The 18,311-nt window shown below is 42.1% G+C and overlaps 1 protein-coding gene across 3 annotated transcripts; it reads right to left on the bottom strand.

Annotated features, from left to right (window-relative positions):
• Positions 1-5,487: 5,487 nt before the first annotated feature.
• Positions 5,488-18,311, bottom strand: afmid (arylformamidase). Of its 3 annotated transcripts, none has more exons than XM_008104204.3 (11): positions 16,759-18,186; positions 13,739-13,829; positions 13,533-13,637; positions 13,324-13,372; positions 13,082-13,167; positions 12,901-12,973; positions 12,597-12,694; positions 12,363-12,441; positions 12,033-12,165; positions 11,329-11,494; positions 5,488-7,154 (listed from the first exon to the last, which is right to left on the bottom strand). In XM_008104204.3, the coding sequence occupies exons 1-11, from the start codon at positions 16,786-16,788 to the stop codon at positions 7,117-7,119; spliced, it is 948 nt and encodes a 315-aa protein (XP_008102411.1). In that variant the 5' UTR covers positions 16,789-18,186; the 3' UTR covers positions 5,488-7,116. The 3 variants fall into 3 exon arrangements, with proteins under 3 accessions (XP_008102411.1, XP_008102412.1, XP_008102413.1); XM_008104205.3 differs by having other exon boundaries at positions 11,329-11,433; positions 16,759-18,181; XM_008104206.3 differs by lacking the exon at positions 13,533-13,637 and having other exon boundaries at positions 16,759-18,311.

Here is an 18,311-nt window from a genome sequence, read left to right as displayed (position 1 = left end):
CGCGCTAATTGGCTGGAAAGACTGGGCGGGGCTGCTTTGGGGAGGGGAGCTCGCGCCCAGTTTGAAAGTGTTGCCGGAAGAGCAGGCAGTAACTTTGTTGAAATCCTCTTTAGTTTATTTTAGAGCATGCGCGTACTATAAGTTTAATATGGCCCTGTGAAATGAAATAAGCGGGTCAGCTGGACCTTGCATAAGTGGACTTGATCAACCAACCTGGACGCAGCATATGATCTGAGAACACAGAAATGCTGGACCACTCTCACAACCACCATGTCAGGCTACACAGAGAAGCCATTGAAATCCCCAAGCAGGTGAACAATTTCAACAGAAAGGAGGAAAACATTAAAGTGGAGCAAAATCCATCTACCAGTATTAAATATATTCGAGAACCAGGACAATAAATAAAGAACAACACTCTGAAAATGGGAATGCCAGAGAGAAAACAATCAGGGCCAGCTAGCATCACCCAGCAAAGAATCCTGCCAGGCAGGAAGCAGCCAGGCTTTGAAGCTGCAAGGCAATTCAATGCTAATCAAGGTGGCCAACAACATTCACACTTGCCTCCAATAGACAAGAGTTCTTTCTCCCACCCTGGACATTATTCCACAGATATATAAATCCCACTTGCCTAGTTTCCAACAGGTCAAAGGCTTTCATCACTGGGTTGCTGTGAGTTTTCCAGGCTAGAAAGCCATGTTCCAGAAGCATTCTCTCCTGATGTTTCACCCGCATCTATGGAAGGCATTCTCAGAGGTTGTGAGGTCTGCTGGAAAACTAGGCAAGTGGGGTTTATATATCAGTGGAATGTCCAGGGTGGGAGAAAGAACTCTTGACTGTTGGAGGCAAGTGTGAATGTTGACATTAATCACCTTGATTAGCATTGCAGCTTCAAGGACTGGCTGCTTCCTGCCTGGGTGAATCCTTTCTTGGGAGGTGTTAGCTGACCCTGATTGTTTCATGCCTGGAATTCTCCCGTTTTTAGAGTGTTATTGTTTATTTACTGTCCTGATTATAGAGTATTTTAATACTGGTAGCCAGATTTTGTTCATGTACATGGTTTCCTCCTTTCTTTTGAAATTGTCCACATGCTTGTGGATTTCAATGGCTAAATATACAGTAGAGTCTCACTTATCCAAGCTTCACTTATCCAAGGTATTATCCAAGGCAATCTGCCTTTTAGTAGTCATTGTTTTTGTAGTAAATGTTGCAATGTTTTGGTGCTAAATTCGTAAATACAGTAATTACTACATAACATTACTGTGTATTGAACTGCTTTTTCTGTCAATTTCTTGTAAAACATGATGTTTTGGTGCTTAATTTGTAAAATCATAATGAAAGTTTGTTTAATAGGCTTTTTTCTTAATCCCTCCTTATTATCCAAGATGTTCGCTTATCCAAGGTTCTGCTGGCCCATTTATCTTGGATAAGTGAGACTTTACTGTAACCTTCACTTGCCTAGTTTCCAATAGACCTCACAACCTCAGAGGATGCCTGCCATAGATGAGGGTGAATTGTCAGGAAAAAATGCATCTGGAACATGGCCATACCAGCCCAGGGAAGTCACAGCAATGCAGTGAATCCGGCCATGAAAGCCTTTGACAACACATTTCCCCATTTTTCTGTTATTTCCCCCCATGCATGTCCCCCTTGTTGAAAAAACCCTTATTTATGATATGGAATGGCGGGGCAGGGGGGGCAGAGCACAATAACCAGCAAACCCAGAAGAAATGGTTTTCCTCCTTCAACTCCCCCCCCCAAATAAAATGATAATGGATCAGTACCAAGGCTTGTATGTCAGTTGTACCCATATAAATTACCCTTGTTGAAAATTGACACCCCCTTTCCCAAAAGAGTAGCTTGATACAAAGGCTGTTATGAATTCCATATACAGTGGAATCTCTGCTAAACAGCGTCCCAGCTTTTGAGTTAAGAGCTGTCACTCAGACTGGGTTTTGCTTTGACATAAGAGTAGTGTTTCAGTTAAGAACTAGACCGAGAGTACAGGGCTTTAGGGCTTCAAGGGAGAAGCCTCTGTGCCTTGTGCTCTTGTCCACTTTGGGAGATTGCTGTTTGCTTTGCTCTTATCTGCTTTGAGGAACTCTGAGTTAGTTTGGTTTCAGGAAGAGTGGAAGGGAGAGAGAGCAAGAGAGGGAAAGAGACTGGAATGAGGACAGTATGAAGAAAATGTTTGTCACCCACCCTTGACATGACCACAAGGACTCCTTTTGTAGTAATGACACCAGCTTGAGCTTTAGTGCACTACTTATTGTAGGCACACTGCTGCAATCTAACCCTGTCAATCTGTGTTTCTCAGATCTCCTCCTTTTAGTGCTGGTGCTGCTAAAAACTTCTAGCTAGACAGAGGATGAGGAAGAAAAGGAAGTGGGTGTGCAAGAAGCCTTTGTAAAAATGAATTTAGTTGTTAAAGGGTTTGCTAACTGAGGTGTACCTGGATTGTAAACAAGATATGTTCTGAATAGAGTGGATCTACACTGCCATATAATGGAGTTCAAACTGCATTATATGACAGTCTAGATCCAGACATATAAATGCCTTAAATACTAAGTATTTCTACAGGATGGAGGTGACCCCCCCCCTTTTTTTTTTAAACTTAAAGGAAACTTTGAAATGTCACAGCCAGAAATTCAACAAATCTAGCATAGGGGATGGCATGATGGTAAAAGCTGCAACTCTACAATATTAATTATACACTTCCTGCATGTAAACACAAACCAAAAGGTGGCAAACTTGGCAGTGAAAAGATCAGCTGCCTTGTTTTCCACCTTTTTCTTGCCTAAAGTGACATGGTAGAACTATGTGGGAGGGATGCCTTGTTCTGGCACATAATTACCCAGCAGGAAGGCAGATGTCAAGCAGCAGGTGCTCTGAACTTGTGTGGAGTTAGTAATGGGTTGGATGAGCACTATCAAATTGAAATTTAATCCAGAGGAGACAGGTGAACTTTTAGAACAGATATCAGGGCTGTCCCAAAACATTTTGGAGTGTGATGCATAGAACAAGGCCTACGACTGACACAGCAAGGGCATTCTGATGGAGCAGACTGGCAGCTCTTGCTTTATTAGTGCCAACACAACATCATCTTTCATTATACAGGAAAATTATGCTGCAAGTTATGTGGTACACACAACCTTATCCATTGTCTGCATCTACTGCCTTTGATCTACACCTCTCTGTGCCCAAGAGTAGAGCTGTCTCTGACAGACTGCCTGGAATGTAAGTTCATCCTATGTTGGACAGATTAGACCTCCGCTTGAAAACACAGCATCACAGATGTCATCTTGGAGTCCTCCTGGACCTGGCTGATCTTGGATACACCAGTGATGGACATAGTTAGATAGGAGTTTGCCCTGTCTAAACTAGCCTCTGTTTTGTTGAGTTGGACAATGTGTGCAAACTCTGAAGGGCCATTAGAGATGGGCTCAAACCTTGGCCCCCTCCAAAGAAAGGGCAGAATGCTATTCCATCATTGTTACCACAGCATCTGTCTCTGAATCCCCACCTTTCTTTTAGAACCCTCTGCTTTCAAATAAAGAGTTATGAACCTTGAGGCCATGTATATCTAACAAAGGGCACCAGTAATGTTATCGACCGCGTTTCTAGGGGATCGGGCCCCTTAAGGAGAGAGCCGATCCGGTCCTGAGAGAACGGACCTTGGCGGAGCCGATAAGAGAATATGAGCCGCAATACAACCTGGAGCCGAAATGAAGAAGGTCCGCCAAAGATGAAGGAAAATCCGCCAAGGAGTCTTTATTGAGCGATTCAGCTGAAAAGGACGCTAGTACCGATCATTCAGTCTACTAGCGTACCATATGTTTCAAATAAAGCCATATTTATACAATGTTCTGGTCTGACAGCCCTTTGAATTTCCCGCCCCGCTCCCCCGCCCATCTGATCGCGGATAGGCTAGAAGATTGAATGAGGCGGGCTTTCGTTTCCCGCCTTGCTCTGCTGTCCCAATGGGGAGCCGTTTTTTTGTCCCCACTCGGGCCAATCAGAGAGGGGAAGGCGGGAGCTATTGAGACAATGAAGTGACTAAGCAGGAAGGACCGGATTAGTCCTTGCCCGGCCGATTTCTAAAGGGATTAATGACAGTCATCAGGGGTTCCTGTCATGTACACTGATTTCAGATATGTCAAGGGGGAAGTAAGGGTGGGTGGCAATGGGCGCAGCAGGGCGTCTTCCTGAGACGTCCTGGTTTTCCCTTTGGAGGAGATATGACAATGTTTGCCCTGGGGGGGCTGAATCACCTTTAGGACTATACTCCGAATTTGGTGACTCTAGCCTTATATTGTCCATGCAATCTAAATTAGATTGGGTTAAGCTGTGGCAGATTATCCTTTTGTTTTTGGGAAGGGAAGCCTGGGTCATAGGGGCCGGGGTTCATATTGGGGTCAAAATATTTCCCATTTGATTTCATGTTTTGACAATTATATGAAATAGAATGAAAAGTAAAATAAAGTTGGAACATAAACCCAACTGGGAAAAACACATATTTTCCGGGGATCCCAAAGAGTACAAATACATATAGGCAGATAGATAGATTTCATGGAAATAAGGGAGAATTCGTAAAAGTGAGTTACATTTCATAAAGGGGAATCATGAATGATATAAACAATTGAAAACATTTGATAAGAACGAAGTTCACAACATCTGGGGAACCCAATATGGAAAGTCATAGGAGTGGAGTTCTAGCAGCATGATTTCACAATTCATGAAGTTAGCCCAACGATTAGAAATTCATACGACAGTGAGTCATGAGGGTGTCCAGGTACATAGAATATGAAAATTCACGGATATATGAGGAAAAAAGAGTTCATCTGTGATGGAAGGAATTCATAGAGATGGCATGGGGAAGGGGCACATGTGGGTTGCAGTCTTTGGAAGTATAGGATTTTATAAGTCCAGGGGTAGGTCTGGGGAAGAGTGTTCTTCTCCTTCACAAAATTATGAAGGTATGAATGAAACGTGGAGGGCGCCCGTCCAGGCACCCCCTGGCAGCTGTAAAGAGGGTGAGGGTACTTGGAGAACTATGTCTCCCCAGCGGGAGAGCGATCCCCCCATCCCCAATTCACAGAAAGGGGCTAGGGATCTCTTAAAACCATTCCGCGGGTCGCGGAGAGAGGAAAGTCCGGGATAAGGCTGAAAGAAAGCAGTCCGGCTTGGAAAGAGCAGTCGGTCCCGTTTGACAGTCAGCTGTTGAGGTGCTGAGAACTGGACCGATTTCGGTTCCGCTGGTGGTCCTTGAGTCAGGAGCCTTAGAAAGGATTAGGACTAAAAGAAGAGCATGCTAGAGGTAGTTTTGATAAAGATATGAGCCAATTTGTACCGCCCGCCGTATTAATCTATGGCGGAGAAACCTCCGCCAGGGTTTAAAGATCAGACGGGTTAGCGAGGGGGAGAGAGAGATTACATGCAAAGGAAGGAGTCAGAAAAAGACACAAAATAACCAGATAGAGAGTGTTACTGTTAAAATAAATGCTACTTTTATTGGGGGATTTGTTACATAGTGCAGGGAAGGGGAAAGTGAAGAAAAAAAGGTTTTTTAATAATAGTCTGCTGCGGTCCCGCTCCGTTCCTTTGGTGAGTGATCTGCGGAACTCTCTGCTGCGTTTTTTAAATTAATTTAAAAGCCGGGGTTTCGGTCATCAGTAACCATGCAGATCTTTTTGATTACATCTTCCATCATCCTTTGCTGGTTGGGACCCATATGAGCTAGAATCCCAACAACAGTTGAAAAGACAGTTTTCAATTCATTTGATCTAATTTTACCCTGCTGTAATGGCACTCTGCTTAAGAGTCCATAGCACTGCTACAATAATGTATTTGGTTTTAAATACTATGTTTTATTTTATAGATGGTTTATGTGTTATATATGCTGATTGTTTGGACTTGTATTGCTTTTAATATGTTGTAAGCTGCTTTGGGTCCCTCTGTGGGAGAAAAGCGGGATACAAATATGTTGTCGAAGGCTTTCATGGCCGGGATCACAGGGTTGTTGTATGTTTTCCGGGCTGTATGGCCATGTTCCAGAAGTATTCTCTCCTGACATTTTGCCCACATCTATGGCAGGCATCCTCTGAGGTTGTGAGGTATGGAGAAACTAAGCAAGGAAGGTTTATATATATCTGTAGAAAGTCCAGGGTGAGAGAAGAATCTTTGTCGGTTGGAGGCCAGTGTGAATGTTGCAGTTAATCACCCTAATTAGCATTGAAAAGCTTCATCTCCTAGCCTTTCCTGCCTGGGGGCATCTTTTGTTCAGAGTCATTAGCTGCCCCTGTCTGGAAATTCCTCTGTTTGCAGAGTGTTGCTTCTTATTTACTGTTCTGATTTTTGAGTTTTTTAATACTGGTAGCCAGATTTTGTTCATTTTTATGGTTTCCTCTTTTCTGTTGAAGTTGTCCACATGCTTGTGAATTTCAATGGCTTCTCTGTGTATTAACAAATAGTGTTTATTATTACAGATATTATTATTATTATTATATTATTATTATTATTGATATTATGTACCAAGAGCTGCTGCCAGTCAGAGCAGACACCACTGACCTAGGTAGACTAATAGTCTGACAAAGAAGAGCCCTAAACATACTCAAAACATTAAATGGTCAACCGATGCTCCAAGTGAAGGAAATCAACCTTCAGCTTGCTCTACACTAAGTGGATTAGAAAAAAAAGTGGTGATTTATGCACCAATTATATCTTGTCTGTACTCACAGATTCATTTCCAGACCATTTCCCAGTGGAAGGTGATTTACAACCACAATGCAGTTGCAATTTTTGTCCTAGTTTTATTTAATGTTCTCAATGCATTCTGAGAAAAGGAGCTTATTGCAGGAGAAGATGGGAACTGTCTTTGTGTCAGGAATGGAGTTGTATTCTCTTCACAAATAATTTCCTCTAAACACATATTGGAATAATGGGCTTCAGAATCCCATTTGACCTCAACTGTCTTGTCCAAATAGATTGCTAGATAGAATTCAAAGGCATTTTGAAGAGTGGCAAGGAAGCTCATTCACAGTTGAACATATAAAGAGCACAATGGGAAGATGGCATGATCAGTGGAAGGCATACACATGGGTGAAGAATTTCCATCCCTTTTCATCTTGTTAGCTTCTGGAAATCATGTTCAAGATCACCTGGAACAAAGAATAAATGCACATTTAAATTATTTGTGAGAGCTAGTGTGGCATATTGCTTTGAGTCTTGGACTAGGACTCCTGGAGACAAGGATTCAAAACTCTTTTGGTCACATAAAGCAACTGAATGACCTTGGGCTAATCACACACTCTCAGCCTTGGAGGAAGGCAGTGTCTGAAAAAATTATTATTATTATTATTATTATTATTATTATTATTATTATTATTATTATTATTGGGTTGGTGTATGTCTTTCGGGCTGTGTGGCCATGTTCCAGAAGTATTCTCTCTTGACGTTTCGCCCACATCTATGGCAGGCATTCTCAGAGGTTGTGAGGTATCCATACCTCACAACCTCTGAGGATGCCTGCCATAGATGTGGGCGAAACGTCAAGAGAGAATACTTCTGGAACATGGCCACACAGCCCGAAAGACATACAACAACCCTGTGATCCCGGCCATGAAAGCCTTCGACAACACATTATTATTATTATTATTATTATTATTATTATTATTATTATTATTATATTAGAATTATAGAGTTAGAAGAGATCGCATGGGCCATCTAGTCCAACCCCCTGCCATGCAGGAAATGCACAATCAAAGTACACCTGACAGATGGCCATCCAGCTTCTGTTTAAAAGGAAGGAGCATCCACCACACTCTGAGGCAGAGAATTCCACTATTGAATAGCTTGCACGATCAGGAAGTTCTTCCTAATGTTCAGGTGGAATCTCTTTTCCTGTCATTTAAACGCATTGCTTCGAGTCCTCGTTTCCAGGGTAGCAGAAAACAAGCTTGCTCCCTCGTCCTTATGACATCCTTTCACATACTTATGCATGGCTATCATATATCCTCTCAGCCTTCTCCTCTGCAGGCTAAACATACCCAATTCTTTAAGATGCTCCTCATAGGGCATGGTTTTGATCATTTTAGTTGCCTTCCTCTGTACACCTTCGAGCGTGTCAATGCCCTGGTGGGTGTCAACTCATTGCCCTGGTGGCGCAATGAGTTAAACCCGTGTGCCGGCAGGACTACTGACTAAGGTTGGTGATTCGAATCTGGGGAGTGGGGTGAGCTCCTGTCTGTCAGCTCCAGCTTCCCATGCAGGGACATGAGAGAAGCCTCCCACAGGATGGTAAAACATCAAACATTCGAGCGTCCCCTGGGCAATGTCCTTGCAGACAAGCAATTCTCTCACACCAGAAGCAACTTGCATTTTCACAAGTCGCTCCTGACATAAAAAAGCTTGTCAATATCTCTTTTAAATTGTGGTGCCCAGAATTGGAAACAATGTCCCAGGTGAGGTCTAACCAAAGCAGAATAGAGAGGCATCATGACTTCTCTCGATCTAGACACTATACTCCTATTGATGCAGGCCAAAATCCCATTGGCTTTTTTAGCTGCTGCATCACACTGTTGGCTCATGTTCAACTTGATGTCCACAAAGACTCCAAGATCTTTTTCACATGTACTATTATTGAGCCAGGTGTCACCCATTCTGTATTTTTGCACCTCACTTTTTCTGCCTAAGTATTGTATCTTATATTTATCCTTGTTAAAATTCATTTTGTTGATTTTGACCTAACTCTTTAATTTGTTAAGGTCATTTTAAATTCTGGTCCTGTTCTCTGGAGTATTAGCCATCCCTCCTAATTTGGTGTCATCTGCAAACTTGATAAGCATGCCCTCTAAACCTTCATTCAAGTGATCAATAAAGATGTTGAACAGAAACTGGGAACAGGATTGAACCCTGCGGCACTCCACTAGTCATTTCTTCCTAGGATGAAGAGGAACCACTGGTGAGCATTCTTTGGGTTTGGTTGCTTAACCAATTACAGATTCATCCAACAGTGGCATTGCCTAGCCCACATATGACTAGTTTGCTTGCAAGAAGGTCGTGGACAACTTTGTCGAAGGCATTACTGAAATCAAGATATGCTACATTCACTGCATATACCATGCTTGTTACCCTATTGAAAAAAGAGGTTAATGGTTCAAACCCCCCCCCCCCCCCGAAATGTGTCAGGTTAAAAAAAAATACCTGGTTTACTCATGAATTTTAACTTGTTAACCAATTTATGAGTAAGCCAGGTTTTTTTTTAAGCTGACACATTTTGACAGGGGAGGGGGTTGAACTTTTACCTCCTGCCCTGATCCTGGTGATTTCCCTTCTTTTCCATTTCTTGTGCATGTCTTTATGTTTATTTATACCCCACTTCTCTCTCCCACAAGGAGACCCAAAGTGGCTTACTGGTCTTACTGATAAGTTTGTCTTAAGGTCTCTATAAGCTGAAAACACTTTGAAAATGCGTAACATTTAATTTGTTTTGTTAAATGTTCTGTATTTTTAAAAAAACCTAGTCCATAAAATGTCTAGATATCATTGGATGTATGTGAAGGGGGCAGAACTTGGAAAAGGTTCTCTCTTGGACTACAACCCCCAGAATCCCTAGCCAGCATGGTCATTGGGAGCTTCAATCTAAAAAATAACTTCCCCAACTCACAGAGAGCATGAACTATCCGGGGTCTTCAATCTTCATAGTATGTCAGAAAGCTAAACTTTAGGCTACTTAGTAACTTTCAGTGCAATTCTTCTGTTTCTAGCTTTTCTTTACTGCTGTATCCAAAACTTGGAAGTCTGTCTTTTCTTTCTCACAATAACACAAAGACATAATCCAGGGCTCGTTCTTGGAACAAGCCAATGTATATGTTAGATTTGAATGTCATAGTAACAAAATTTAGACAGAAAATCCATAGATTTACTGTTCCCACTGATTAGGAAACAAGTATCCGTTTACTAGCTTCTTCAAATTCTCATACCTAACTATCATATATTGCCATTGTTTATTACATCCCAAGGGTTTGCCACCCAAATCCCAGTGTTTTAGATGTGCTTATGATCCCAAGATGCTATATGGGTGTATCCCACATTGATGGTATGGCCAGCTACATAAAGGTTTCCCTCATTTTTAGCTCCATAATAGTAAAGAAGGCAGCAATGGATAGAAAAAGCTCGTGTTATTAAGCCTCAGCTTAATTACTAAAGTATTATCACACCATAATCTCCAATGACATGGGATCATACCACAGGGAAGCAGATTCCAGACTAATGGGAGTGTGTGTGACTTTTCACTTATAACCAGATAACATTCAGAAGTGATGGCAGTGTCTTCACTCAGTAATTTGATGCAAGAATATACAGCCAGTTCTGTTATAACACAATAGCTGCATTTCTTAAAAAGTCCATGTTATAGTAAAGTACACAGGTTTTATAAGAAAACAGGATTAGGTATAGATCTCAAACATTATTACTAGTAGCTATTATTTAATTTGCCACAATTTTAATGAATATGTTTTAATTAGAAGCATAGATGGCGAATCTTACAATTTAAATACATTGGAAGGGTGGACAAAGTACAGTTTCCCAAGCCTCTGTTAGCCCTTCTGAAAAGTGGAGAGACCCCCAAAATTTTAAACAGCTAATAGTTCTTGCTGTACCTTGGTATTTGTTAACAGCAGTCAAATACTGTGCAAATGTCTCCTCCTTCCTTCCAACTCACTCCTATTCCAACCCAAGTCTCATCCCTTTAAAACACGCCTACCAACTCCTTCCATCCACCTCACTCACTCCCATCCCCACTTGAAATCCCATCCCCAGTTTGCAAATTCTCTCTTCCCCTCTCTACATTTCTCTCATTCATTTCTATTCTGGCTGGAAATCTCACCCCTGTCTTGGAAATGCTCCTTCCATCTACCTGGCTTGGATTCCTTACCTCTCTAAACAGCACTGCTGATGAACTGAATAGCCAAGGGGAAGGGAGGCAGAGTTGCCTTTAACAGCTGAGATGTGGAGAGGTACCAGTTTTGAATGCTCAAGGGGGAATTGTGCTCAAGTCAATTAAGAGTTTGTGTTCTGCACATAGTGTTTCTCTATTAACTAATCATGTTATTGCCAATTATCACTATAGCAAAGCTCCTGTGTTCAGAAATCAAGCTTTCTATGAGCTACAAATTACTCACTGACAAACGGCCCTCTGAGCAATGTTATTCTGGAGATGCACAGTCATGGCCCACTGGAGGTATTGCTCCTAGCTAAATGTCTCCTCATTTCCCTCCATCTGACATAAAAAACAGCCACCATTATTCTGCTACAATTCATTTGTTCATCTACCTGTGTGAGAAGATAGTCCTCCTGGGAAAGCTTCTCTATTACATCGAAATGATCTTTCTCTCCGATGTCCAACAGGGAGGAATTCCAGCCAGCTACTCGGAGTGCCTATAGGTGAAGCCAGAGGTATGCCAACTGTGTTCACAAGATAGCAGCAGGTTCCTTCAACCTAAGATACAGACAGGTGGCCCCAAGCCTCGTGGCGTCTACATTTTTCATACAAGATTATGATCCACCAAAGGAGTTAATTAGGCAGCGAGGCTTATGCTTAGACACAGACCTGAATTCTTCTGCACTAATCAAACAAAACTTCCCAGAAGATATCACAGTCCTGAAGATATCACAGTGCCTCACCACAAGCTACTTTCAGTGGGACAATGAATTCTATGAACAGAAAGATGGAGTGGCCATGGGGAGCCCTCTCAGCCCAGTAGTAGCAAATTTCTACATTGCAGTATATTCTCAATTCGCTTCTGACACGATAAAAAAACCCCTGTAGATTAACATATTTAATGTTTAGCTATGGTCATCTTAATGTTTATATACTTAATTTAGTACTTGTCTGACTGACTCAGGAACATCTTGGTTATGAAAAGGTTATCTGACTTTTAGTTAAAATGGGACATTAAATTTAGAAATTGCTTTCAACTTTCTCTTGGACACAGATTCCCTAAATATCCAGCTGACATATTCACTACACAACAAACCTCCAAATACTCCAAGGACTGTCTGCGGAATTCAGGAGAGTCATGTTGAGCTACGACAATGAGTAGCTGACAAGTTTTTTTGTTTCCCAAAGTAGGCACACATTGTAGAGGGCTATTCTGCAGAGCTACTTCCCTGAGGAGACACAGATACTTCAGAGTGAGATGGTGCAAAGATGAAAAACTGGAAAAGATTTGGCAATGTAGAAAGCTGAAAAGCAACATGAGTTGGTAGATGGTAGCACACATTGTGCAGGCCCTCCACAAATGTAACAGTCCCAATTTATTGCCCCTCGTGAATTGGATGCTCCAGTTCTAAGAAGTAACTCTCACCGAGTCATATGCAATACATCGTTGACGTAGGTGTGTATGATGGGCTCCAGGTCATAGATGCCACTCACCAAAAAGACTCCTGGGAAGGAAAGACAGAAATCTACCAAAGTTAAGAGACAAAGAGATTCCAACTAGAGTTTGACATTCTAATGTGTTGTGAGGTTCAGGAAAGAGAGACAAATAAAATCAGAATGCAAAATTTGAGGCTTGTATTGGATGTTTCCCAGAAAGTACCTTTTATGTTTGGCACAACACCATATTCAGCCCAGTCTGTGGAGAGCACCATGGCTGCCAGTTGGGCCCCCGCTGAGTGTCCAAGTAAATAAACCCCACTAAAGAGAAATGAGATGTGGTTGCAATGAGTAAGCCTGAGGCTTTGGACGGGGTGAAAGTGGATTTCCAGAGGAGTCAGAACTCAAAGTTCCCAAAGCCATATGTTGGATTTGAGCATAATGTGAGGGGACTCAGGACTCTCCTCCCCATGGCAGCAACAATGGATTCACCCTGTACCATCTCACAGCAGCCAGACATCTCCTACCTGATCCCTGTGTATTGCTGAACTGCAAAGGCCACACTCTTTCTCACCTGCTTGACCATCATATCTATCTGGCCTAGACAAAACAAAATAAAAACCATTCACAATATTAAACTTATGATAAGCATGAGCTATGAAGAATAATAAGCAAGAAGGAAAAATTGCTTGCCCCATATCTATGTACCTTTGGGAGCGATAGTGTAATCAGCTACAGCCAAGGCAATGCCATGTGTCACCAGGGGCAATGCAGCAAAGCCTGAAACATCCTTGCTAGAAGTAGAAAGACAGAAGGAAAGGAGAAATATGGTGACACACAAATAGAAAGAGCCCATGATCATTAGCTCTACCTCAGCAGCCCTTAACTATTGCATTTAAGTCATGAGGACAGAGGCCAAATGACCATAGCCAATCTCCAACACAACTCACCTGAGGGCTTGCCAGTAGCCACCATGAAAATAGAGGACCAGGGGAAAGGCTGGAGAAAAAAAGGACACCATGGGTAAGAGAGCAGCACAGTCCCTTAGAAGCTTCTCCACTTCCTGCGTGCCCCCCTTGTATTGCCCTTTAACCACTATCAGATTTCTACACTCCATTTTTCTGTCCCCATCATTCCTCTGAGTCTTCCATATTCTTACTTTCAGAGTGCACTTTAGGAATATATATATCAAGTTTCTCTCCTTCACCCAACCCATAGGGAACACTCAGTAGAGTCTGGGTGGCAGCCTGGGCAGCCTGGGTAACTGCAAAGGAAAAGATACAGTAAGATGGAGCTAACATGCTCACATTGTGGGATTTTCTGCCTCTGTGTGGAAGGGCCCTTAGATTATCCTGGGCTCCTTACCTTCACTTGTGACCTGTATGTGAGCCTCAATAATAGCATCCCCAGTCATCCGTGAAGACCACCTGCTAGGGGAATATTGAGTTTCCAGCTCCTGCAAGGAGAGAAAGGAGGGCTAGCAAGCAGAGCTGCATTGATACCATTGTTGTTGCTGTTCAAAATAAAGAATTGAGAAATACCAGCAGGTATTTATGGGACTAACCATAACATAGCTAGCTGCGTGTTCAAAAGACAGAAGGCAGAGAAATTGTGAAGAGTGCCTGTATATTACTTGCAGGAAAGGAGAATTATAAAGAAACCTATTCCTGTTTTAACCAAACAAACAAGAAACTCAACCGGCATGTTATTTCCCCTAAAAGAAAAATTGTCACGGTTTATATGAAATCTTTCATTCATGGATTCACAGTATGAGAAAATAACAACTCAAAGCAATTCTCCATTAGTACAAATGTGACTAAATAAATATGTTGATTAAATTAATAAAAGAAATCTATGTTGAAAAGAAGCTTAATTCTGACTGGAAATTTTTATCATTTTGTATAGTACATGTCACCTATTTCCATAAGTGCTGTTTCTCAACTTTTTATACCGGGTTTCAACTAGGATGGAGCCCCTGGGTGGCACAATGGGTTAAACCCTTGTGCCAGCAGGACTGCTGACCAGAAGGTCGGCGTTTTGAAATCAGGGAGCAGGGTGAGCTCCTGTCTGTCAGTTCTAGTTTCCCATGTGGGGACATGAGAGAAACCTCCCACAAGATGGTAAAACATCCGGGTGTCCCCTGGGTAACATCCTTGCAGACAGCCAATTCTTTCACGCCAGAAGTGACTTGCCGTTTTTCAAATTGCTCCTGACACGAAACCACCACCCCCAAAACTGAGATATTGTCCAGTTTTCCCCAGCATAAATATAATCAATTATTTATGATTTAATACCTTACAGTTGTCACAAAATGTTTTATTTTTTAGGTCAAGAGGAACTTTTTGGCTTGTATTTGTATTTGTATGTCTTATTTGTATTTGCATTTCTATGTCGATCAGTGGCACATGTTTTCTTGAAATCCTCAAGGTCTGGATATCAATAGATAATAGGGTTTTTTTTACACTATCTTCATTGTTTATTTGGGAATTTTGTATTAATTATTTAACTTTGCTTAGAGGAAGATGCATCCGTGTTTTTATGTCTGCTTTGGATATAAAATTAGAGCACTTGATGTATCTAGATGAACATCAGTTTAACTGCTTCTAATTCAGCTGCCTGAACATTTCAGTTTAAAAGTTAACCATATCTTTGTGATCGAAGGTGACCCAAGAATTAGGGAATCCATCATTTTTTTGCCAAGCCCAGTTGTAGATTTTCTTTTTGTTTTAGAACTATTGACTGGGGAAGGCCCCTTGTCAAAAGCTGGGCTTTGGAATGCGGGCTGAAAAAAGCCAAATGAAAAATATATTTTATGTAGTTCTGACTACATGCTGGGCACAGAGAGGATCATCCAGGGGTCCTCCTGTGCCTTGGGTGATCTACCTCAACCCCACAGACCCCTCCTGCTGACCTTTCGACCATGTGACCCCACTATGGACATCCATTGAAGCCCATATTTCCTTTGATTTCATATTTCTCTGAAAGGATTGTGAACTAAACTTATGCGTGGGTGGTGGGCTGATGATCTGATCTCATGGATTTCTCTGTGTACCCTGCATGTCCCTTTTCCCTTCTTTTCATTATGAAATATATGTTGCAATATGAAAAATAGAGTGACTGAGGTTTGAATCTGGCTACGTGCAGACAGCCCCCGGATGGGCTGGAGCACCCTGCCCAGAAGAAATTATCACCTACTCTTGCATGAACAATAACTCGGGCGCTCTCCCTTTTGTTAATAAATCAGACTCATTCAAAAAACAAGGTTTGCGCCACAACTCCCGGCACATGTCAGACACATATGTAAATTGGCGCCCATTTAAGACATATTGACTCATTCATCCTTTTCATAATCTGCTTGGCTGTCCATTGATCGCTGCTCAGCCTGCCCCTTGTCTCTGATTGGTAGAGACGCCGAACCGTAGGAAGCCATCTGATTGGGGGGATTTCGCGCCTCCCAGTCAAAGAGCCAATCAGAGTGGAACTGGGCGGGGAAGGAGATTTGAATCACTTCACCTGTCTTTTTGCTTATAAAAATGCTGCACTGTATGGGGGGGGGCATGTCATCACTGTGAGCGATTGCGTCTTGACATCCGCGTCGGCTAACTTGAAAATAAAGGTAACTAGGTTCTCTCTCTTCAAGATCTGGGTGAGATTATTGTGGGAAATAAGATTTTTAATTTGCAGCACCCCCCGCTGGCCAGGATCGAATCCTGCTGTCAGAGGGTATTGGTTCGCCCCTGCTCTTTGAGGCGAATCCCAAATTTGCTCGACAACATCTTGACTTCTGATTGTTTCATTATTTTGAAATGTGTTTGAATGTATTAATTGGCTGCCTGGAAACATCTGCAACTGAGCAGTAATAAAGGAATGCAAATACATGCAAAACCAAATGACAACACTACTAATTACTTTACATTAGGTTTCAGAATGAACCTGTCTCTCTGTTCAAGCACAGGCTTTGCTTTATAAAAGTATGCATCTCTGTGATTTCAATATATGCACTTTTACACTTTTTTTAAAAAAAAAGATGGCAGAACAGGCTCCTGCCTACTTTCCAGTGTTGAGTATTTATAACTCTCAAACCTGTCCATTACTGTTTTCACAAATCTGGCAGAGAAGGACATTGCTGTAAAACTAATCCGTGTATTTTGTTAAAGAGACAATTCATTTCCTGGATTTCCCCTCCACCAACAGACTTTGCTAGCTTCTCTTCCAGAACAAACTATGCTGTTTCGTCCCTCAAAGAAGACTGCTATCCCAGACTGCTATCCCATTGGTGGCTGCACCCACAATCTCCACTACGGTACTCACAAACACAAACAACTCTGAAAACCCCTTCTCGTAGATGCAAGTCAAAAAAAATTTCCCTTAACAAATGTTGTTACCTCCTTGGACATTTCCTGCCACTTTCCCATGTCTCACTGGCTCTACTGTAGTTTTGCTGTCTTTTCCTCCTTTGCTCTGTGCCTGCTGAACTGCAGAGCAACTCAAATTACCAGCCCCATGTGACTTAAAGTAGCCTTTGAGAGCAAATTACTGAATGGATCAGTTGCTTCTCCTTAACCTATGTCCTGAGCCTGAACGTGGGCAGTGGATACAGATAAAATGATAGTAAACAATTGGCCATGGGGATTTAGGTGAAGGGCAGGCACAGTCATGTGTACTCTCAATGTTTATTCTAGCAATATCCTCTTGCTACAAGATACAAGATGATAGGGGAGGGGCAGATTTCAGGAGGCTTTTATTTTATTTGTGACCAGCAACCCCTCAATACTTCTGGGAAAAACCATAATTTCTTCAGCTTGAGAAAGTGAGTCCCTTTCACAGCATTTATTTGTTTATCGCTTATTCAGAGAAGCTCCTGTGGGACTTTGTACTGTATGATGAAGGTGCCCCCCATTTCTACATGCTTCAAAGGTGAAATCCCACAGATTCCATCAAACAACGCATAACCTGTTCCATAGACTGCCCGTGGGACTCTGTCTCCATGATATCGAGCACCGATACCCCCACTCCAGTCAAATTAATAAAAATATTTACTCGGAAACACGACAGAGAGACCCATGAAGAGCGGGAGCCCAGAACCCAGCTGACTAGTTCTTTGGATGATTGAAGGAGTGGAGGAGCCGTGCAGCAGCTACCAGTGCCCTGGATACATTCTATCTTCCCCCTTTATTACAAAGTAACCCCTTTAATAAAGCATACAGTAGAGTCTCACTTATCCAAGCCTCGCTTATCCAAGCCTCTGGATAATCCAAGCCATTTTTGTAGTCAATGCTTTCAATATATCGTGATATTTTGGTGCTAAATTTGTAAATACAGTAGCTACTACATAGCATTACTGCGTATTGAACTGCTTTTTCTGTCAAATTTATTATATAACATGATGTTTTGGTGCTTAATTTGTAAAAGCATAACCTAATTTGATGTTTAATAGGCTTTTCCTTGATCAGTCCTTATAATCCAAGATATTCGCTTATCCAAGCTTCTGCCGGCCCGTTTAGCTTGGATAAGTGAGACTCTACTGTACTTTGGTGAGTTATCCTTATATCTGATTCTTTGTGTCCTCTTTGCCTCCTATGTATTTCTCTCTCCTTTTCATCTCTTGCAGCTGGCCCCAGTGACCTCTCGGCCCCCATAGCCCCCACAGCCCTAAGAACGGGGCTCCCTTCCTTCTTTTCCCCAGAATATAACCTCCCTTCATCCCAACTAACCCTGAGTCAACTCTTGCCCCCATGTATACCCCGGCCACCATGATTAGGGTGCCCCGGTGTCCATGGACCCCTTTGTGTGTATAATGTAATATTTTATGTTTTATGTAAAATTTTTGGACATTTTAAGCCACTGGACATTTTGGACATTTGAAGCTTTCACTGGCACCCTTTGACCCTGGGAATTTCCTTCTGTGTACTTCCTGGGCATCACATCAGCAATGAAC

Source organism: Anolis carolinensis, chromosome 2 (genome assembly GCF_035594765.1).
Source record: "Anolis carolinensis isolate JA03-04 chromosome 2, rAnoCar3.1.pri, whole genome shotgun sequence".
Taxonomy (NCBI): domain Eukaryota; kingdom Metazoa; phylum Chordata; class Lepidosauria; order Squamata; family Dactyloidae; genus Anolis; species Anolis carolinensis.
The sequence above is the reverse complement of the archived record's forward strand: the minus strand, read 5'-3'. Positions and strand labels throughout refer to the sequence as shown.